The sequence below is a fragment of the Tyto alba genome, unplaced genomic scaffold (assembly GCF_018691265.1).
Source record: "Tyto alba isolate M040663 unplaced genomic scaffold, T.alba_DEE_v4.0 Super-Scaffold_7, whole genome shotgun sequence".
NCBI lineage: Eukaryota > Metazoa > Chordata > Aves > Strigiformes > Tytonidae > Tyto > Tyto alba.
The window spans coordinates 12,118,242-12,142,392 of NW_024881328.1; the positions used below are offsets into that span (position 1 = coordinate 12,118,242).

Consider the following 24,151-nt stretch of genomic DNA (forward strand, 5'->3'; position numbering starts at 1 on the left):
AATGTTATATTCAAGTAGCCAGTTGACTTCCTACACTAATATTTCCTAGATTTTTCCAATTCCAAAGCCAGAGCTAAGTCTATCTTCTACTTATTATTTTTGGGATGAAGAGAGAAAAAGGAAAAAAAAGTATTTTATTAGTATCTATAAAGAGTACACATTTCAACTTCTCTCACTTCCAAATGTATTTCCAAGAAAAATGGATAGTTCAGTACTTCAGACACAGATAGAAATATATTGAATAAAGCTGATGAAACTCATTCCTTATTTTGTAGCACGTTAATGTGACATTTCAATCTGCAGCACGTTCATTCATTATAAGCTGTCACAAGCCAGCCAGGAGATAGTGTGCTTATGCTTTGTCCTGTTCTGTGTTGTGTTAGAGCCTAAATGCATTTGAAGTAAAAGCCTTTAAATCTTTTCTCCTATCTACAGTTCTGTGGGCATTACAAGCTCAGATTTCTTCTTTTCTGCAAACATTTTCATTACAGAACCCCTTCAAACCATGTTCCCTCATCTCCATCACAGCAACTGAGGGAACTGTCCATAAATAAGGACTCTTTCATAATAAGAACCACCAATTTAATAATTCATTATAAGGAAAGAAAAAGTAATTATGGAGGCAGTGGAGGTCAGGTCAATACAATCCCTGGTGTTAAAAAAAAGTGTTTTAGGGTGAAAAGGCAAGTGATGCAACTTCTAAGCAAGCACCTTACAGTCAAAGGATCAGTCCAGATCTTTGTTATAACATCTACGTGCCCTCCAGTCAAGAGCTGTTTTGTTCTTTAGCACTGAATAACAACTTTTGACCTGTGACAGCTGAGGAAGCCCACTGCTCAGGCACTGTATGTTGTAGTTTCTCAGGGTCAGCTACCCATTACCTCCAGAGACGGTGCTCCTAAGAGTAGAGAAAAACCCTGTATGGGTCACCTAAGGTTCCTGCAATAAACTCTGTGGTTCGTGCTGAGCACTTGATTCAGCATGGGAGTGCACTGCTTTATGCAGGGGATTTGCAGAAATAATAGTGAATATACCGTTCATCAAAAGGCAAATAAACATTGTAAGTGCTCCAATGCCACCCAGACACACTACACTGACCTGGTCCCAAAAATCTGACACATATGTCTGACTTCATAATCTTTTATTTATGAAAACACAGTTGCAACTACAGAGTCTATACTAGCTTGTATTTGTGTTGATGAACAGTCTTAAAGGCTAAATTTGGTTCAAGTTACAATGATCCAAGTCCAAGGTAGTATCACTGACACAGTTACTTTCTCAGTTGTACCCACGGAGCTGATAAAAATCAGGCCTATCACCATTTTCTCAGAAAGTATAAATAACAAGATTTTTACAAGGATGAGGTCAGGGGTTTCAAACATTAACGACAATTAAACAGAGTGAAACAAACTACTATAACCTGAAGAAACACCTAAAGCTTTCTCATTGGATTCCTTTTTCTCACTTTATTAAGATTTAATAAGCAACATTAACATAAAATAATTTGCCATGCTTGTGGGCTTAAAGGAAAAAAAAAAGCCATAAAGCCAATAAAGAAAGAAAAATTCGATAACAACAAAGTTCCTGTCGCAACAAGATTTTACATTTCTGCTGAGAAACCAACACAGATTTCTTGTAACTATATATTTGATGTGAACATTTTTTAATGTTTTAAATGATCTAAAGACATTCACGGAGAAGAAAACTGGCAGCAATCCACTAAAAATAAACAGTAAATCTATTATCTTATGCTCAGCAAAGCTGAATCAGGATCTTTTTAAGACAAGTAATTTAAACTAGTAATCTATTATTCTGTGGATAGGGAGCATTTCCTCCATCTAATCTATACACATATTATGGGATGAAAATCTAGATTAAGTTAAAGCATGCTTCTGCCTTCTGAAATACAATAATGAACTATCAAGAAAAAAAAAAAAAAATAATTTAAGAGATGATTAATCTTTTTGTCTTGTTTAATCAACTGAAATACACAATAGCAGTTGAAAGGATGACCTCCAAGAATTCTAAGGAACACTGAGCAACAGACCTCAGTGATGAGATCTGTACCACCTTCCAAAACAGTATGTTTTTCAGACTTCTATTCACTGGCAACAGCAAATTTTTGGAAGACACTCAATTTCAATTTAGACTTTGAATCTTTCTATTATACTCTTCATTAAAAATTACTTTGGTTTCAGCTGGCCTACATCTGTAGCAAATTATCCCCCATCAATTTGGTCTGGAGTCTCTCCCCGACTCTCTCAAGTCTCACTTGAAAGCACACAGAATTAACAGTTTTGAGTTTCATCTGGCTTGGAGCAGGGAGAAAATAAAGCAAGATGCCTAGGAATGAGTGCAGACTAAAAAGATGCAGATTCACAGTGGTCTGAAGTAAGGTTAATGATGACCTCTGCTTTGTAAAAACTTCCATTGCTGTTGAGTCTTAATGAAAAATAAGCAGTATTTACAATCACTCTTGCTTTACACAGCAACCAGGGCTTTGCAAGACTTCAGATGTGTCTACGTTATGCAATGTGTTACTATATCTGAGATACACAAACAAATTCCAGATGAATTGGTACCTCTGCATGGCACAATCCAGTGCTGTGTGGAAATACTAGCTTGACCCTGAAAACAGCACAGCCTGGGCACAGTACTGCTTGGATTTGTCTACACTGCTTTTGTTTCCAGGGCTGGTTCCTTCAGAGACTTCTCAAGCATTTCTGCTTAATGCCTACTTAACTCTAGACATTTTCCCAAGCATCTAGAAGAGAGTATTGGGGTTTCTTTATTGCACAGGTCTAGCATCATGAAAAACTTTGTACTTTCTCCCTCCTAATCAAGAATGCATGGAGACAATAAGTATCACACATTCCCATAGATGACAAGATTTGTTAACAATCATGAGATTTAAATAAATAAAAGAATACATAAAAATGTGGTCTTACTTGCTTTTGAGTTCTAGTAGATTGTGTTTTCAAACTTTTCTCTTCAGCCACAAAGTCTAAAACGGACTTAAACAATTTTCTCTTAATAATATGACTGGAAATTGAAACTCTGAAAATACCAGATGTTGGGTGACTCGTGATGATGCTGTGAGAGTTTGCAATGTGTGGCCAGGAGGTTTCGATATGAAGGTCTGTCAACATTGTCCGGCCCATATTACTAGTAATATTTCCTGAAAGCTTTCAAGTTTTCCACAAGTGAAATGCTGATGCTTCCTGTGTTCCTGAAGTGAATGTGATGCCTAGTTTGCCTAATTAAAGCACACCATTAAGGATACAATCATGGCAATGACCCAACAATTGCTATTTTACTCAACCCTGTGAGGACCGCCTCAGTTTCTAGGGGCTAATTTGGGCTTCTGCAATAATGTTCAACAACCTTTGATAAGGTAGTTTCCCTGTCAAAGGAATGAGTTTTTAATACAGTAGAGTCTGGAGAATGTGCCATGTGAGATCAGTTTAAACCAAATACAGTGTCTCAGCTGAGATTTTCCATGTCATTATAACACTGTTATACAGCACTGTATCAACTGATCTCATCCCATTCATGAAAAAGACTGCCCTAACAAACCTAGCCTAGTGATTACCATAAAATTAATGGATCTTTAATTATTCCTTTGACTTACTTCTTAGTTGGAGTCATGCTGAATGCCAGTGAATTAATTCTTCTCTTAAGTCTGCTAATCATTCCTGTAGTCATGAATTTACACTAAACTGAAGCACTTAAAACATGTGGACCAACTGTCCTCTGTGTTTCCCAGACTGACACTTCTCCACATTGCTGCACATAATCTGGAGACTAAGTAGTTAAGAGTTTTCCAGCGACTGAGTAGCTGTGAGGAGAGGTTAACCATACTTAGAAGATCAAATTTCAATGTGATTGTCTCTTGTAGTCCCTGTTTCTAACAATACATAACGGAAAGTGAATGCATATGCTGAATAATGTTAAGTGCTACGTTTAATTAAGAAAATTAGTCCCTTATGAGAGAGTCAGAGGAACTAAGAACGATCCAAAGGGTCTCCCACCCAATGGATTGCTAAAACAGCTACCCTAACTGTCATTAATGATCATATATGCACCAGTAATTATTACACATGTGGTCTCGAGGCCACTTCACTTGAGAGTTAGGGTATCAGATCATATCTCCAACATCAGTCGTGCTGGCAACGAGTTCTTAAACTCAGGTTTTGTCATCATAGTTGATGAGTTACTAGAAAATCCAGGTTAAGTGCTAGACAAAACAGCAGGTCTCAAGCTGGTCACGAAGAAGTCCTACGGAGGGAGGATGTGACTCCATACTTTCCCTGGATTTGTAACATCCGGCAGGCTAGTGAGTGCAGGGTGAGAACAGCTGTTTGACAACAGAGAAGACACACACGGATATGGAACAGCATGCATGCAGACTGTGTGCAGTCTAGCCCGACCTCAGATAAAATGAGATTTATAACATCATTTCAAATAATAACCTCTGCTCTCTGGCTTTTGTCAGAGCTCACTGAGGAGCATTAGCACTGGATTCTGAAACAGTTGGTGTAGAGCACCACAGGACGATGTTCCCATCACATGGCTGGCAGCACACCCTATGCCAAGCGGTATTGATGGGAGGATTACAGCCCGCATGGTTTTGGCAGCCAGTGAACTGAATATATTTATTAGTGAAATTGTCTGTACATGCTAAAAATAATAAATACATAATCTATCTGACACTATACTAGGGCTGGAATTAATTATGAACCTGCTTGTAGGAAATCATCTTCTCTGTAAGTTCTAAGCCATAAATATCAAACTCATACGGGTAAGTAAGGGCAGAATGATAACCACACTGTCTTGAAGAACAATATAGGATACATATCAAGAAATGGCCCCAAAGGGACATTCAGGTCAAGTCCAATCACTGCTTTTGGCAGCTAACCACGGTATAAAATTTCCTTTTATAAAGGGATGAAGCTCCACTAGAAAACTAGTAAAGTGCCACAGCTCAGCTCCTCCTATGAAAAGCAGTTCCAGAAACCTTCTGCTTCTGTTACTGAACTCTTCATACACCCTCTGACCTAAATCAGACTTGTGGCCAGGTAATACTCATTTGTTCTTAGGTCAACACCGTCCTTCAAGTTAAAGAAGTTCTGCTCGCAGGTATTTAACCTTTTCCAGTGTGAAAGGGAGGGCTCATTGTCTCTCCTGCTGTTTGTTTTACTACAACCCAGCTCTTTTATATCGTCATAAGATACACAGTCTATCTCTGCACTTGTTCTAGTTCATGGTTATCTTCCTACCCAGACTAAGGTCCTAATAGGACTTTGTGGAATGTTGATTTATTGCTGGAAATGATCCAGCTGACATCATCTAGGATCACCTGTGTAGTGCTTCTGTCACCAACTTCAGAAAAGAAGATACAAAAATGGGAAAGCAACAGCTACTGAATCAACATCAGTACCTTCTGCATTACCTCACTATCTTTTCTCTGTGTAGCCTTCTGCATAAATATTGACAAAGACCAGTAGTGTTTACTGGATTTGCTCTGACAAGCAAGTTCAAAGAATAACATGAGGCAGGGTTTTGTAATAAACTCCAGTCAGTCTCACAAGTAATGCACCAAGCATAAATGTATTCTCCCACTAAGCCTACATATGCTGCTAACAAAGAAAAAAAAAATAAAGTTAATCTAAAAGAATCTCTTGCCTGTAGTTGAGTAGAGGATAGATGGCTAATTATATGCCAGATAAAATCCCTATTAGATCAGTGCTTTCCAATCTTTTCCAAATTGTGGGCCCTACAAAATTTTTCAAGGCAAGTGCTATAGCAAATTAAAGTCTATGGACAATAAGCCTGTTTTATTGCATACCTTTACCAACTACTAAGGAACTGAATATCCATGATCCACAGGTTGGAAAATGCTGGAGATAAGCATGCACTGCTTATTGAAGAGAGGTCCATTGAAGAGTCCATGTGCACTTTGGATTTTTGTAACTATCCAGCCAGTGTCAAATTGGCTAATCTACAACAGAAAGTGGAAAGTTCCACTCTGAGGATATCTACAGCTAAGCAAATTAATTTTCATATGTTTCCACAATATAAACAAAATAGCACACACACAACAGTAACTGCCAGAGTCTCTCTCTTGAGGTTTACTAAGTTTCCAGCTACAAGTCCTATTCCTATCTCATTAAGTGCATTCAAGAATTCACAACAGCTCAATTAAAGATAAATCAAGTCACATTCCTTACATTTTTTGCAATTGAATTTAGCCAGTATTTGAACAAAAGAAGAATACTGTGCAACAGAATTGTGGTACATACACAGTCTACACTGCTATGCAAGAGCCTGATCCTGGAAAGATCTGCATGCGAGCTACTTTTATAAAACACAATCAACCGAGAAAGTCCTCTAGTGCCCGAAGACAAGAATCATAACTATGGTTTAATTGCAACTAGCCACATCTAGGTCACAGGTACACCTGGAAAAGGCCAAAGGAAGTGCAACACCTTCACAAAGGAGCACCTGAGAAGGGCCAACTGTCTAAATAATCGGGACGTTTACTAGGAATACAGAAAAATCCCTCTGCTCAAGCCTCTGAGCTAGATTCAGCAGAACAGAGGGCTGATGTTGGCTGTCCAGGCTAGCTCCTCCCTAAGGGATGAGTAGCCAGAAACAAAGATCCAGCAGGCAGGACAGTGGCCTCATTAGTCGGAGCCTGTCTCACGGACCCTGAGGGCTGATAGCAACCAGGTTTAATCCAGAGATCATCAGGCAAATTGTGGTGACATGACAAGTCCAAGCTTAAGGTGGGAGGTCAAACAGCAGGTCAGGATCAGGTCTGGTGAGGGTAACCGGGCTCATACACAGCCTCATGATCGCAGCACAGGTCCACAGGGACAGGGCAGCTCCCAGGTCATGCCACAAAATCAGTTGATGGATCAGTGCCCAGCTCAGCAGGGCCCATGGCCAGGCAGGGCAGGGCTGTGGCAAAGCTGGAGGCTGACATACACAGCTGAGCTGTAATGGAGCTCCCGGCCCATGGGCAGGGGCTGGGGTGGCCCCAGGGAAGGCTGGTCAGGGACTTCAACACTCAGCAGTGCCCACAGGGCATGAAGGGTCACTGGGAAAATGGCTGCTCTCAGACAGGAGTGTACTGGCCCCGGAATAACTTTCGGATTTAAAGAAAACTTTGAGAGAACATTCAATTATTTTCAAGAATCAACAAATTTGATGAAAACTGCTTCAAGCAAAAAAAATCCCAATCTGCTGCAATTCCTATTGCTGCTCTATAAATACAGCTTTAATTAAATCAAAGTACTTGTAGGTTTAAAATAGAACTCAGTGTACATCTAAATTATTTGCTAAGCCAGGGTCTAAATACAAAGTTGTATTTGTTTTTGTGTTTGTCTCTTATTTACAGATGGTGATGGACAATCCAATACTTCTGCCAGATCATTCCCTTTCACATGTGTTCAGTGCGGTACACAGCCAGGGTAAATTGGTGTCAGTCCAATGAGGCCAATTTACACCAGCTGAAGATTCAGACCCACAGCTGTATTTGTGTAACCTCAATGCTGCATGAACAAAGTTTTTCCATTATTAATATCTGTGTATATGATTCATGGAGTACAGTAAGTTTAACCTACAGCACATTAAATTATTCCAGACAATGGGCCCAACTGTCAACCCACTAGAAAATTAGCTAGATGTGTGATGTGACAAATAGCTTTGTGTTAATATCAGAGCACCATTTCCAACATACTCGTGCTGAATGTTTCTGCTAAATGCCACAGTAAGAGATCTGTTTTTTTCCCGACAGATACCAAGCCACAGCCATGCACAAAATAAGGCATGTGATTCCTATAAAGCTGAACAGAGAAGCAATAATTTTATAGTTGAAGGTGGCAGAAAATTACAGATACTGAACAAATACACATGACTAATGATATCTGGGCATATTTTATACATCTGTGTTGTTTGCTTGCTTTTTGAAATATTATACCTTTCCACTACAGTTAGTGACATCAAACACTTGAACATTCCTGGAAAGGATTTTCTGTTTCTTAAAATGGAAATGGCCTTTCCTGAGCACAGATCATATACAGAGAACTGCTCACTGTCTAAGTGCAAATTAATTCATTGGCTGATAAGGAAATGTAATACTAAGAGATAAATAGACAATGGCCTTCTGAATGGAAAAAACTGTAAATTATGAAGAGATCAGAGTGGGTGCCCAGATGAGGGAACTTTCAGTTTTCAGAATCTGTGAGATACAATTTCATTCAGTGGAAAATGCTGTACGAGTTTGGTGACTGTTACAGACCCTGATTCTATTCCTGGCTTAATGTGTGACATTCTTGTGAATCCAAATAGCTGCCATTAAAAACAAAACAGCCAGACAGATGTTTACGGCTTTGTATCAGAAGTGTGGCATTTCCCCTACCAAAATCACCCATGTCTGAGGCCCAGAGATACAGCTGTGGTGAAAACACAGGTTTAAACTCCCAACATGTCATGAGACTTCAGGGACAGAGCTGGAATCTCTGCACAGATGGAAAGCCGAGGATGTCAGCTTGCCTCCAGATCTCAGGGTGCCCAGCACTCCCTAGCCCTGTGCCCCAACTATTTCCCCATCCCATGAATCAACCGGTTCAATGTTTTCCCTTGACACTAGCAAACCTGGCGAGCTGGGGAGGCAGACAGTGTCCCTGCCTGGGGACACACGCTCCACAGGTGGCCCCTTGGCAGCGCCCCTGGCTTTCATGGGGCTGCCTTAAGGCCTACCTCAGCGAACAGACTTGTTGGTAAAAACCTTAAAGTCCAACTGACTCCTCGAAGTGACTTCTGATTCCCCAGGGCTGAAAGGACTGTAAAAGCTAATTTGGCTGGGTGCAAGGGTGCTTGCGCATTCCCCTGTGCCACAGGGGCAGTGGCCTCTCAGGAGGCCATAAGCTTCCCCAAGCTGGTCCCGGCCTGTTCCCGCCAACTCTGGCACCAGGAAGGGCCCCAGCGGGAAAAACCACCACATACCAGAGCCCAGCCATTGCACCAAAACATCTGTCCGCCAGAGAAGTGCTTGGGTACAAGGTGCCAGGGAGAGAAAATGGCAGTTGCTGAGGGCTGGAGATGCTCTGTGTGGTCCTCCATGGCAAAGGGGGCAGGGACACTCCCGAGGGATGGCCGGTGGCCCATGGCGGGGCAAGGACACAAAGGAAGAGCAGCAGTAACATTTTAAGAATCAGAATAGCTGTAACAGCAGCGGAAAGAAACTCATGTAAATATTATCCTTGACAACCCCCCCACTACCTGTCAACTCACCAGAAGAATTTTGATGGACTGAGTATAAACCACAACAAAAATCAGGGAAACTGAGTCTGGGGAAGAATAGGTGTTTATAGGAGTGTGTCCTACTTTTTCCTCAACACCCAAATCGAGATCAGAAGTATGTGTTGATTAGCAATAAATTGAGCAAAATTCCTCAACTCGAGACTGTTTTGCTTGTGACACCTCTTCAGCATCTGTGTAGGATGAAAGGCATCCAGGATTTCAATGCCAAGTAATATGGAGGGGCCTTTCAATACATGAAGGTTCAAGAAAACATTTCTGAATTAGTTTTCATAATGTGCATGATATGTAAGAAGAAAAACCAGAATGACCTGGTTTAAAATGACACTGATACTCCTGCAAACAATCCACAGACCATGCTTCTGGCTTAACCTCTTAAACCATCACCAGCTCCTGAGGAGGCAACCTCTCAACTGCACACCCACCCTTATGTGTTCCATATAAATAGATAAGAAGGCTAATTTAAGACACTTTTAAGACCCGAAGCTCTGCCAAGTGTGGGCCATTTAAAGCATTTCAGCCAGGCCAGGAAGATATGAATTTAGGAATAATCACATAGCTACATCTAAAAGATACTGCGCAATAAGTCTGTGAACCTCATGTCCAGTTTAATTACATTATTTCCTGACAGCTAGGCTCTTATCACCTAGCCTTCTTGAGGATCAAAGCAATAAATAAAAAAAGCAGCTTTCTTCTCCTTTCTATATGTGCAGTCCTCTTTCTTCTCTTTTTCTAGATGTGTGGGCTTCCGTGCCCTTTAGAGCATTTGGGTCCTCTTGTCTTCATTAGTTAAAGCAGAACTTTGTGGTTATAATATGCTATACTCATCCTTAAAAATGAGTTTTAAGTCTGTATTCAGATGCCAAAACACTTTCTACTGCCATACTGATCAGGGGAGCATTCCTGTGCCTCCCAGAGGTGTCAAATTGGAGAAGCTGAAAGCCTCGAAATGCTCCCTATCAAAATTGGCAAGCAAAATAAAGAGGAAATTTGTGCAAATGTAAAAAAATATTCCACTAGAACATACTGCCTTCAATTATTTTTGGACTCATTCTAATGTTCACCGAGGAAGCAAGAGGAATAGTAACTGCATATCCAGTGTCGGCAGCAGGAAACTACAAATAGCACAGCACACCATGTTCCAGTTTCAGCAGCGGCAGGCTTCAGAGCCGTTTCCTTACAGTCAGGAGCAGACGGACTGTGAGGCGACTGCTGCCAGAGTCTGGAAACATACAGCAGGAACTACGCCATCACTTGGTTAATGTTCTGCCCTCTTACACTGAAAGGTCACAAGTGTGTTGGATGATCCAGTGCAAACTGGATAGAAAGTGGCCCCCGACTGCTGTAACTATGCTGTAGGGCACACTTAGCATGAAGGAAATGCGCAAGTCTTCCTCATCCCTAGCTGCAGCAGTGGAGCGATGCAATGTTATTGTTTCTACATTCCCATCAAAAACATCAGGTTCAATTCCAAGTGCTGTGGAGGCAATGTATTTAGCTGCCTGCAGAAGCAGATTTGGCAGCTCAAGCCAGAACGAATTGATAAAGAAAGATGGAAAGCACTGCGATATCTATTTTACACATCAGATCAGGACTCCCACTGCAGGACAGGCTTCCTGTGTGACAGGAGGCAAGGCAGCCAACCCCTGTGGTTTTTAATTCCCAGTTTTTAGCTTTGAACTTTGCATCCTTTGTACTTTCATTTTGCTGCTCCGAAGCCAATCTAGCTCAACAGCAATAAGTCTCTGGCAGATGATTGCCCTTCCTGATGGACAGCTGTCCACATCTGAAAAATCAGTACCACAAATGCCTTCAGAAGATTCTTATGTGCTTTGCTTGTGGAGTCTGAATTCTCATTGTGGAAGTGTTATGGAAGGAAGTTTGTAGCCTCAGAGCTGTAAAACCAGCAACAGACTCATTTCAGCAGAAACAGAAATGTCACTGATAGACTCCAAAGGGAGTCCTGCCCCCTCCTCCACAGGGAAAGAAATGGTGGTTGCAACAAGGGTAGGTGACATTCACCACTAGAATAACAACCACCAGGAAGAGGATTTCTGATATATATTTATCCGGTTCCCTGTACTGCTCTGCTCAGCAGGCAAGGCAATCCCATACTTCTCAAACCAGATGGCAAAACTGGGTTTGTAGCTGCTTTCAGTTGTAGGAACAGCACAAAGCAGTTGGTGCATACTTGCGAATTTGTCCTGTTAATGGATTTGTCACCGAGATTTCTACTGGTGGATGGAGAGGCAGAAAAGCAAATGTTCACAATGCTACTGGTACATAAGGGAAGACTCACTGTGGCCTTTGACTGGTAAGTAAGAAAGTAGCAGCATACAAGCTTGACACTATGAAAAAGCTGCAAGCTCCTTTGGAACATCACTAATAATAAAGACATTTTCATTTTACAATCCAATTAGCAGAAACAAGCTCTGTTTGTGCTTTGAGGGAAGTTAAAAACTTCTATAATGATCTCCTGGTCTTGCAAAAATCTGTTCTTTCCTACAGATACCAAGAACAGGATTTTATTAAGTGTGACCAGCAGTGGTCCAAGTAATGAACAGTTCTCACAGAGCCCCCTGCCATTGCTTCCCACCCTGGCAAGTCTTCACTTTACAATGGGTGCAACAAATTGTGGATGGCATTAGCAACCTGTCAGAAGTCTACTTCATATTAAACAGAGCAGATGTCAGCTAGCTGCATCTTTAATTCAGAGCTATAGCCTGCAAAGTCTGAAAGTCCCAGCATGGAGGTTCCTGAACTGAGAGATACAGGTTATGCAGGATTCACTTTCCTGTTAAAGATGAAGGATTTTGCAAATAATATATCCTTATAGATGCTGAAGAGGATTTACCCCACAGTTCCCCAATAATTCTTTCATGTCCATGACTAGGTGAGGGGCATTGCAGATTTGACACAGTTTAGCTGCCACTCTCAGGGCCTTCCAAAGTGGAAGGTGCTGATCCCACTCTGACATCTCTTTAGCACGTGACATCTATGCTCACAGCATCACAAGGAACTGTCAACACACATTCTCTGCACAACCACCCCTGGCTGTAACATTTTTCTGCTTCTACGCGAACTTTGTTCTTTTGTTTGTTTAAAAGAAAGGAAAAAAAAAAATATAGGTCTGAGACCAGGTAAACCCAGTAAGTTGGGGAGTCCATGAGCCTAAGCCCTATTTTGCTATCACTGAGCTTCAGAAAAAAAATAATCAGTAAAGATGCATTCACCACATCATACTGTTTATTCAGCTGCATGAGAACACCTCATAGTGGCTTATCCATGACAGAGAGCACTCATGCGCTTCAAGACAAAGCAGAAGCAGTACTCTGTAGCAAGAGTTCAATTGATTTAAAATGCAAAAAAAAAAAAAAAAAGGAAACATGACAGATAACACATTTGAATAAACACTGAAAATTAATGAAAAACTACTGTTACAATAGAGTTATTGCTACATGCTTTCAATTCTCACCTGTTTTATTAGAGCCTCCTTTGTTCTAAATTCTGTGAAGTAATTAAATAAAAGTGATTAGAGCTGGCATAGGTTCATTTGGGGAAATACACAGATTTTTAAGAATGGATATACAGTTTCTCTCTTTGACATGAATTTCCTCTGTTGATCTTTGTTCTTGATTGATGCTATTAGAAAGATCTTGCACAAAACATCTTAAGTGAAGCAGAATATTCCCAGTACTATACTACAGCAACCAAAGTCATATGTGGATACGTATCTGTATTCAGTAGGAATGCTTTCACACTCTTACATTTCCAAGGGCATTTTTCAACTGCAAATCTGCATTTCTTTTCTGGAAACAGCCAATACCACAGATAGATTCAGTACCTTACTGTGCTAGGTGCCATATGAACATGCATTTAACAATTGTTTATGCACCCAGTTCAGTCTCAATTTAAACCTCCTTTCCATATCATCTATATAATTATCTTTCCGACATTTTAAGATCTTGATATTGTAAGATGGTGCCTGCCAATTCAACAACTTAGGGACCTGTTTGCACCCATTCAGTATGTTCTGCCTGTTATTAGAAATTCTGCATCAGAGCAAACACTTCATGTTGAACATGGGGCTTGCCCTCTCTCTTTTAGTTTCAGGGTGTGCTTAAGTACAAAGGATGACACGAGATGATGATCTTCTATTCACATAGCAGCTTATTTAGACTGATAGCTGACTTTCCTTCTCAGTATTGGCGCCCCAAGTCTGATTTTATTAATGGGAAAGCACAGTCATCTACTGAGAATCTTTATACCATAAAAGGCACCATATGCTAAGGGAAACTTCAGATTATAAAATAAAGCATCTTTCACTGTCAGTATGAAAGATTAGATGCCAGATACAGAAACAAGGTTTCAGGAGAGAAAAGACACTATGTGCTCTGTGCAAGAGTCCATATGCATGAGAAAAGACAGAGAAAAAGATGCTAAAGCAACCTAAAATACTTTGACTAAATGTTGTTCTTGAGCAATGTCCATTCCATATCCATAACTGTGGAGATCTGTAGATTTCTATAGAGTAAAAGTAAGAATCAATTGTGTCAGGAACATTTCCAAAGCTTTTTTTCTTATGTTGGGACTACTGGAAGCCCTGGCAAATCAGGCTTCCCATAATGTTGCAAATATGTACTAACATAACAGGAATACTGTGGGGTCATCTGCACAGACAGCTGGGAATAAGGTCCCGTTTCTGTAAGTGGGTGGCAAAGTTGCTAACCCTGCCATCAGTGAGGCTGATCCAGAGACAGTAGCTAGAGATGGTGGCTACACAGCTCCTGCATGGAGGGCTCCAACAGCACTGGCTCACTGAATACATGTCAGTGGGAACTCTTCCAGAGACCTTGAGTCTTCCACTAATTTCAGTAGAAGCCGAGACTCTCTCTGATTTACGGGACCAGGTCTCTGTCTTTTTAGTAGACAACTCAGGGAGACCTTGAGCACCCAATAGCAATCAGGTCAGGGAATGCAGCTACAACTAGCCTGGAACTGAGTTGTTTCACTGAATAAAGAGAGAAACTGCTGCTTTGGGCTGAGAGGGGTAGATACCAACCACAAATTGAGCCCTTGTGATCTCTGAGAACTCTTCCTGGGACAATGAGTAAGGGATTTCATTTATGCTTAGCAGTAAATTCTTGGTCACTCTTCTTATAAAGCTCTCTGCAAACACATGCATGTTCACAAATGCAGACCCCGGTTCTGTGCCTTTCCCAGTCATTAGCTGTACCTCAAGGCTTCTGTCCTTTCTCTGCACAGACATTTGGAATGGGCTAAGGATGAAAGTAACATGCTTAAATGAGCCTCACTTAGACCCACAGACAAATGTCTCGGCACAAGACACTAAGCTTATTGACTCCTTTTATTGAGGAAGTCTTATGGAGCTTACCCCAGGTCTAACAACACCACCTATGTTCAAAATCTCCAGGAAAGCTCCTTACTGTGAAGCTCGCTTACTGTGCTGTTGTGCTATCTGTGGTGTAAGTACTTAGATGGAAAATCCAGGGCATGCTGAGTTCTGCACACCAATGCGGTGTGTTCATGTAAGTTAAATGAAATTTAAATCCTATGCAAAATTCCATGTCTAATCCATGCTTATTATGCCTGTATGATTATTACTGTTAACTGTTAAATACCATTCATTCAATAACAAATTCTTTTGCAGTGGAACAGCACAAGGGGCACATACACTTCTCCTTGGTGCAAACACTAAGGATGTGCTCTCATTATTAATCCTAATTCCAGTTCTTTCCCCTCTTAATATGCTTCCTGCCTCCTCCCCAGTCCTAATTAACCACCTCCCCAGAACTCATTCGCTTTGTATTCATTTCACATATGATGGCTCCCTCCGTCAACTTCTCAATACTTTCCTCATTGGTTTCCCAGTCTCATTCCCTGGGACACATCCCCCTTACAGTAATTTCTAAGCCAACATTTCACATGAAATCTTGGAGGCAATTGTATATATAGCATGTAGAACAGGTCAAAGAAACCGAGTGCTTCCAGCAGTGAAAGAGAGGGGAAATGGTCTATCACTAAATGGATTTTATCTCAGTCAGAGCAGTCTGTCCCAAGTGCTATGCCTTTTGGCATTACACATATTCTTAAGGGTTAATATGACATGTTGTAAACAGGAAAACTCTATCATCTGCTTATGTATCACTTCCAGGGTCTTTTGACACTGCTAGAAGAAAATGTAGAGGTGGTGGGAAATGAAGAAGGAGGTGAAGATATTGCTGATCTTTTTAATCTCTCTTATGCTGCTTTACCAGAAAAACAGCTAAAACCCATTTCTAGGAAATGCTTCCCCACACGGCATCACTTCACTAAAGGAGCAGCTACAATTGCTCTACTTAATGGACTGTAATAAAATAAACTGCCTCATATTAGCAAGAAGGATCATATCATCAGATTTGTAATGCATTTTATTACAGAGCATAGAGCATCAGAATTTTTAAGTGCAGTATAAGGGGAAGTAATGTATGAAATGGTTAAAGTGGATATGCATCACACAATCACGAATGCACTGATAGGTTCACTTTTTTCAAACATCAAGATATCAGTGTTTCTTTCCTAAAGCCATCTTTCCCCCCCCTAAATCACAGCGTAGATTTCCTCATTTTGCATTCTGTTATTCCATCAAAGTCATCCTACATCTTTTTAGACATGAGTATTTTACAGAGCTTTCTTTCCTCCCGAGGAACAGGAACCTTTGCCAGGTGTAAAACCCAAGTAATAGCATAAGCATGGTTCAAATACACATATTATACACTTCTTGGATAATCTTCTCTTCTACTGACTTTGCTGTGGAGCTAGAGCTCTCTGTATTTTTCTAGACTAACTCTGTATGGTGTTAAATTATATTCTAAACCAGGAACTCCTAAATTTAATCTGGCACAAAATAAACATTAATGGGTATATTGTGCTTCTGCTGAAAAACAATAGGCGTCTTCTCAGTACTTTCATTAAGAATGGCAATAGGACACTGGACAAGAGTCTGGTACAGGTGGTGTATCTGTGATTTTTGTCCTTCAGAAACCAAATGCTCCATTATTTATTTTACTAAATGGGGGCACCTATCCAGTAGAAAACCACATCAGTTCCTTTATATAAGGATACCAGACTGAAGAAGAGGCCTGAAGCAGCGCTGTGAGAAGGGAGGGATGTAGTGTGTGCTCCTTGGTGCCACGGTCTCACTGCCAACACCCGCACAGGGCGTCAGATGCAGGAGAATTTCTGCAACTGTTATGCCACCCTCTGCACCCTCAATCATTTCGCTTATTCCCCCCCTTCTCCAAACATGCCTTCTGTCATATGGACTTTGCATTGTTATCACCTTCCAATCACTCTTGCGCTCACTGAAATATTTCTGTCATTCCAGGCTGGTCACATCACCTGGGAAATGGAAGAACCAGCTGCTGTGGGGTAGGAGCTGCAGGCCATGCCCTCCGCTCCCCCTCGCTGCAGCCACCTGCAGAGCAGAGGCACCACAGCAGCCCCCAGCAGCCAGCACAGCTTCCCATAGCCTGCTCCACAGGGAAAATCACAGGCAGAGCTGTGTTTTTCAAAGTGAAGCTTTAGTACGGATGAGGCAGATGGTTTTGACTGCAAGCCTGCTATTTCACTGCTCCTTGAGGACTAGATACGGCCTGTGGTTTGCCACTAGACTTTCTACAAAGCTGGCCCTATTCAAATAAATATTTCTCCCACCGCAAACTTCCAATGCAATTCTCTCTTGGCATTTTCTAAGTCCCATTGCCATCTTTTGGGGTTTGACTTTGTGTAGTGGACTCTGTAGAAAGTCAGAAAGAAGGGGAGGTGAGGACAGAGAACATGCAAAGCCTCCTGTGCCTCCCATTAGAGGCTGACCCCAATGATATGACAGCAGACTGCTGTTTCTTTGCTCTGGTGTTACAGGTTTGCAGTAGAGATCCTTGGTTCAGTCCAGCTGATGACTATATTGTTTATACTTAATGTGGACAATGCTGATTACATCATGATAGCTGTTTTTCATTCACATGCATGCTGGGGTAGTAAAACTGATATGGAACTAACTCAGAATGATGGGGAAATTCCTACAAAAGTCAACTTGGGTGCCAGTTACAAATGATTTCCAGAAGAGCTGGAAAGTGCAGAGTATAAGGACAATTTTTTGTCTTTTTTGGTATTTATTCAAGTGCCAAACATGTGGACTCTTGCCTGAATTCTTCTCCCTGTCCAGTTTTCAACCAACCAATTAACATTTCTCAGATAGTTCTAATAGTTGGATCTATTGCTGATTGTGGGGGTTTTGTTTTAAACAATATTCGGTTTAGACTGGACTACATTTTTTTCATGTTTCTGATGGCTAAAAATATTTTCCCTGTTACCCAGTAAAAACACAGTGAAGCTTCAGTTCTAGTTTCAAAATTATATATATGTACATATGTGTGTATATATATATTAGTTGGTGAGGAATTAATTTGTTGAACGGTGAGGGTCAGGGCTACACCAGCGGCTGAAATGTGTTATGTATCAGCAGATCATTACAGTCAGCACTGCACAGCATGCGAGCTTCCTCACACCACTCTGCCAAAGCTCCCCACATGGCTGACCCGCCTGCTGACTTGAGCTTCAAGGAGCTTCCAGTCTCCATCTGGGGATTCAATCTCACTGCGCTGCTTGTGCTTATGTGATAGTCCAACTTTTCCTCTCCCTTGGCCCCAGCACAGGAAAATAAAACCTTAAAGGCCTGACGGAGACAAAGTTTCTCCACAGACAGCTCTGCTCTCTCCCACTGGTTGGAGTGGGAGAATCCCAGGATATGACTGCCACCCCCTCCTCTTATTTTGCCAATAATAGGAGTTGCTCAGCACACAGACCTTCTGTAAGTTGTAATACCTGTAATTTGAACAATTTATGTGTCCAGGAAGTGACTGTCTTTGATAAATGTTTCAACAGAGGGGATCTATAGGAGGAAATAAAAGTGAATTATTTCCTTTGAACATCTGGCATATTTTAATACCAAGGGGTTCAAAAATTAACCTGCCTTAAAATACGGGGTGTTTTTCCTTCTTCTGTTCCCTTTTTTTTCCTAGCCCATCTTTAAGAACTTTTTAGGCAATGAGGACACCTGAAATTTTTAAAATCAGAGGTGTCCAGAAAATGGTGAGTCCTTGTCCATTTTTTCCTTATTAGAACAGGTTTCCTAAAATATCATCCAATGCATATACAGAGATATTTTGAAAGGCTCTAAAACCTTATTTATATTCAGAATTTTATGTTGGAGTTTGAGCTTTCACAGGGTATTAGACTTGTCATTTGATTAGCACTAAATGACACATCCAGGTTATACAGAAAGAGCTGTGCCTCTCCCCAGGAGATGAAGACTATCCTGGCTCTGCTACTATATCTAATTGTAGAGGGTAGAGTGCAACTGAGCAAATGGAGGTACCAGGAAACTTTAAAATTCAATACACAGACACACTATGGTGGCTATTTATACAGTGGAGACAGCGCTCAGACTGGATTTAGCTCTGAACACTTTATGAGACAAGTACTTTCCGGCCTGAGATGGTCAGACTATTTCAAAGAGATCTGCAAAAGGCAGCTAAGGAGAATAAGCACATCAATATTTTACACCAGTCTACATGTGTGAAATGTGAAATAAAAGGGTCTGCAACCTTTCCTGGAAGAATTTTAGCGACTCACGAACTGAAAAGATTAAAAACAATGATTTGAGAGTATAAAACAAAAAATATTTTCTATTTTTGGGGAAAATGTAGTAGTCAAGGAAAAGCTAGCAGAGCTACTCAGAGAAGCCAAAGCAAAACTGTATTTATTTAATATGAGGTAGATGAATAAGAGAAATTGAGAAGATTTAAATTCCAGTTTTGTCAATCAGGAATTGCTTGAGACAGCCAGTGTTAAAACGGCAGGAATCACATTCTCTGTGCTTCTTCCTTCACCTCAAAAGTTTCATTTATCTGCTGACTTGCCTAAACCTTACCCTTAACAATCTCAGAATAACACATGCAAAGAACCTAGCTGTCATAATGCTCAGACTTGTATAAAACCATCCTTTTGTGCCTGTTCAGGAGATAAAAAGGAAAAATATATTGGAGACTTCCTTCAACACTACAGAATGGTGCCTGGCAACAAGAATTTCTCAAACACTGACTTTATCTGTGAGGCTTGTGGCTTGTAACATTAATAATGATAATATTTTGCTAAATAATAATAATTTGCTAGTGGTATTCACAAATATAATTATATAATAATAAAGAAAAAAAAAATTATGCTGGTAAGAAGTGATCATCTGAGTAATCCCAAAGAAACTCAAAATCCAAACTGAAGCACTGACTGAAATATAGCCAGGGCTGGGAAGGACGGCAGTGAGTGATCTCCTTATAGCATGTGAGACACGAGGAAAAGGGAGAAGAAGAAACTGTAGCATTTGGAAGAAAAACTGCTCTTATGTATTCTTGGGTGATGCTGCAGTGACTCTCATTTTAGAGGAACACATTTGAATTCAAGGTTTTCCCAATAGGAGAGTTGATTATACAGTGAAGGAGCCTCTTCAGTCCTAGCATTCCTTAGAGATACTTAATGCATGCATTGAAAACCAGTGTCTTGTGTCTTGCTCTGGACTACTGAAGATTGTATTTGTTTCGGCAGTGTGCTTCTCTCTGATGTGTTAAAAATAATATTAATTTGCAGCTGATTAAAAAAAAAAATTCTTCAGTGAGATCCCCTTGCAGATGAGGTCTGCATTTCTTTTCCTATTCCTTCTGGGTCCAGGCAGACACATCAGTGAGACAACTGGACCACATAGTAAGTGGAGAAGATTCAGAGATTCATGCTTTTGATGGATCTACAGGCTAGAGAAACATGAGTCCAAGAGCTCAATACCTTCTACAGAGAACACCCTACTTCTGTGGCCTAGAATTTTACATGTGCCGCAAAGGCTTCTCATGAAACCACCTAACCAGATATCAAGCACTTCAGTGTTAAGAAAGTGAAACTGCCAAGACTCTAGAACACAGTTTTCTAAAACAAATTCACTGAAATCAGTACCTTCATATGCTTCCAGAGGCAAACAGCAGACAAATACTAGTAGTAAGAAGCCTGCTTTATTGTGTATTACTGAAATTCGTAGGCAGTGTTGTGTATGAGAGCTGGTTAGGGAACTCTGTTTTTTAGCCAGTCTTTACAACAAACACCACAAGCTGCTGTGCTTTGCTTGCTGGGGACTTCCCTATCTATTACAGGTTCCTGAATGGGTATTTTTGAAGAGGTGGGGAATGGGGATGTAACTCCAGAGCAGTACTGCACTGCACACCTATGAAATGACAGCTTCCTAAAGCCATGTTACTTACCTGTGTTTCTGCTGCTCTAACAACTTTTGTACACTGCGTTTCATTGCAAGACACCCTATGTGCTTCTCAGGCTCATACGCTACATTACAAATTTCTAAGAAGTATGAAGCTGCAATGCAATCTCTGTGGAATAATTTAATGTTAAATATTCCTCAAAGTCCTGTGCTGGTGAACAGGAATCTTGACCACTGACTCAGTGTCAGTTATGAATTCAAATGCCACCCTGATGTGCTATTTAAGGCAAAACTGTCATACTGAGTTTTGCATGCTGCTGTCATTTCAGAATACTTTCTCTTGATCTGTTTATATGTTTAACCTAAACACAGTCTCAGATCTCATGCTGTGGGAACTAAGTGGCCGTGTCCCTGGTACAAAGCCGTTACTAAAGATTTCACCAGTTGCAAATCCTGTTGTAATTTCCTAGGAAGGGGAAACTGAAAATGTTGCTTGAGATAACAGAAGGATTTAAACTACAAATTTCCCACAGACTCACAAGAAGTGCAAACAATAATCATAGTGAATCAAATCCTAAAATCATTCTTCTTTAGGTGCCGTGGCATGTGGGTAAATACATTCAAAAGCTTAGTAAAAAAACTTGAAAAGAAATCCAGATTTTTGTGCTAATGTCTACCAAATGTACCCATTGTGACACAAAAAAGCAGATTAACTTTCATCAAAAGTGACACAGACAAGTTATTCTTGGATACCATTATACCTGCTACATCCAACAATTAGCTCAGTGAATTCGGTTTTTGAGTCATGTAAAGTACATCTGCTGGCAACATGAGATTTCCACCTGTGATGAATACCTCATGTTGCAAATTACAGAAAAAATGGTCACAGTGTCCTTGCAGTAAAGTCTTGGTTAAAGTATGAAAGGAACAGACTATACCCTACCTTCTCAGCATCTTGCTCAAAAAGCCGGAGTTGAAAGCACTGGTCCAGTTTCAGCTTGCGGACATGCCACATCTGATGCAAGTGTTGCCGGGTAGAATGCAGCTTGTCTAAAAGGCTGGTGATCTTTGGCACAAGACTTTGAAAGTCTGCACTTCCGGGAATGCAGTTCCTACCAGAAAAACCATCACTGCATCTTATGCATTGTAATAACCTCTGACCCTCACGATCCAGTTCTTCTACAGGAGCTTTAATCACTTTTTTCTTAAGCTGTGTGTGCTCATCGATCAGCCTTCTTGAGCCCTCAACATCAACTGGAAATTCCTTCCTAGCCAACATTTCCTGGAGATCCTCCAGCCTTGATAATAAATGGATAGCACTGTTGAAGAACTCTTCCAAGGAGACACGCAACTCTATCCATTCATCGTGGTTGTAATCCAACGATCCTTCAAACTCATCCGTCAGTTGAGAAGGATCTACGAGTTTTGCCAGGCCTTCAACAGAGACCATATTTGTCTAAGGAAGGGAAAATGACAGCATTTGAATCAGTGACTGTCTAATTAGAAGTAACAGTTCAATTCATAAATAACATGAAGGGATTATTTTCCTCATCAATGCATAATTGAAGGAACATTGTAAAAGATGCTGAGGACTATGTTTAATTTTGATGAAATAATTCAGTTGAAAACTTTTCTATTAATGGCACTGATTTATTTATTAAAAGACATTATATTTATTGGAATAATGTCTATCTTTTTCAGCTGGTGTGACTAGGAAAAATTTATAATGAGAATGCATCTGTCATAGATTACTTTAACTCAGTTGGACACTGAAGACTTCCTACTGCAGCTGTTGGATATCTGTACATGATTGTTCACTAAACAGGTATATGGTATTACAGGGATTCTGCTACCTGTGTTACACTCAGGCTAGTGGTCATACAGCAACAAAAGTTTCAGGCATATGAACTCAAGAAGGTATTGTTACCTGCTGAAACACTGAATATGCTGGTTTTTTTCTTCCAGATTATTCCAGTTGGCTTTTGCCACAGGCAGATCTCTTTCACCTTAGTAATTTCTAATGTAATTTAGCCAAAATCAGTGTAAAAGTGAAATGCTATTGGAGTATTAACAATTAGAATTTATTGCTAATAGGAAGTACTGCTCATGAATAATATACAATCAATAAGAGATGGTTTTAATTAATTCAGACTCAGTAATCAGTGGTAGAGAAATGCACTGGGTGCCTGGAAAGCAGACTAAATTTTAAGGACACAACAACTGATGGCAGTTCCCATTTATTTTAGACGGTTTTGTTTTTTTTTTTTTTTTTTCCTGAAATATGAGCATAGGGTTTTATACGATACTAGAGATTTTCAGTGCTGTCACGTTAACACCCAAGTTGGCAGCCCTTAAAGGCTTGTGATGTTCATCAGTGACTGCACATCTATCCCCTAAAGATCAAGCCTCTAAAGAACGTCAGAGTTTGTGCTCTTCAAGTGGAGGCACTCAATAATCATGGCAACCTTGTAAAAGTCACCTCTTGTCCATTATCCTGATTTATATCCAAATTCAGGCGGTCCACTGGTTTAAAGTTAATAATAGGCTTTTCTTCCAATTTGTATTCATCTAAAAATATTAGACATTCTGCAATGTATTAAAATTACGATTGTATTGAACTTATGCTCAGCAGAAAGATTATTTTAAAACTTTCTTGCAATGTTCCTTGCTTTGGGGAAAGAGGAAGACAGAGGGAAGAGCCAACAAACAATGGGAAGGTAAGTATGTAGTTTCAGAGGGATTTTAAATTTCTAAACCTCTTGACCTGGACATTGACCCCTTGAAGATAATTCAATTTAGAGTTTAACAGCCTGTCAAGAAAAGACTTCTCTTCATGGATAGTACCTGGGTGCTGCCCCTGCAGTGTGTCAAGCTAATGCAAACACTGCTTTTATTATAAATAAAATTTGACATGATGATATAGCAGAAAAGCTTTTAATTTCAGTAATTCTGCAGCAAATTTCTTTATTCAAATACTCCTTTAAGGAGATCTTGAAACTCTCATGAAAACAACCTTAGTTAGGAGGGTATGTGGTAAGATAAAGTAACTGTCTCTCATGCATCACTTGTCTTTCTTTTAGAAATCACTTTAAAAAGCGTTGCCCACTATTCAAACCCTTCCAGCAAGAGAAAGAAAATAATCTTGAAGGCACCTCAGAATTAATGGTAACTAAGCTGCCTGGTCCATTCCTCAAAGTGACAGGAAGCTTTGGAGCCCACATACGTCAACCAAACCCTTTTTTTTTTTTTTTTTTTCCTTTTCATTGTGTGATGATCTGTGGGCATGCTTCAGTCTTTGGACTGTGACACAGAATCATTCTGCCAGTCTCAAAATACAAAATCCAGATCATTAGCCTTCACTATGGGTCATACAATGCCCTGGCACATGCATAATGCTTCCATTAAGCCCAAAAGCAGAATCTGGCCTTAAAACTGACACTGGTTACTGCTGAGTTTGTAGATGAGGTAATTCAGAAGAGACTTCCACTGCCTTCTACTGCAGTCTGT

At 40.4% G+C, this 24,151-nt stretch overlaps 1 protein-coding gene across 11 annotated transcripts in view; it reads right to left on the bottom strand.

Moving 5' to 3' along the window:
* KALRN (kalirin RhoGEF kinase) overlaps positions 1 to 24,151 on the bottom strand; it is a 523,685-nt gene that overhangs the window by 289,929 nt on the left and 209,605 nt on the right. For all 11 annotated transcript variants that reach the window (XM_042784358.1, XM_042784355.1, XM_042784351.1 and 8 more), the window contains exon 5: positions 21,588 to 22,100. In XM_042784358.1, the coding sequence (XP_042640292.1) occupies positions 21,588 to 22,100 (513 nt within the window). The remainder of the gene's footprint in view (positions 1 to 21,587; positions 22,101 to 24,151) is intronic.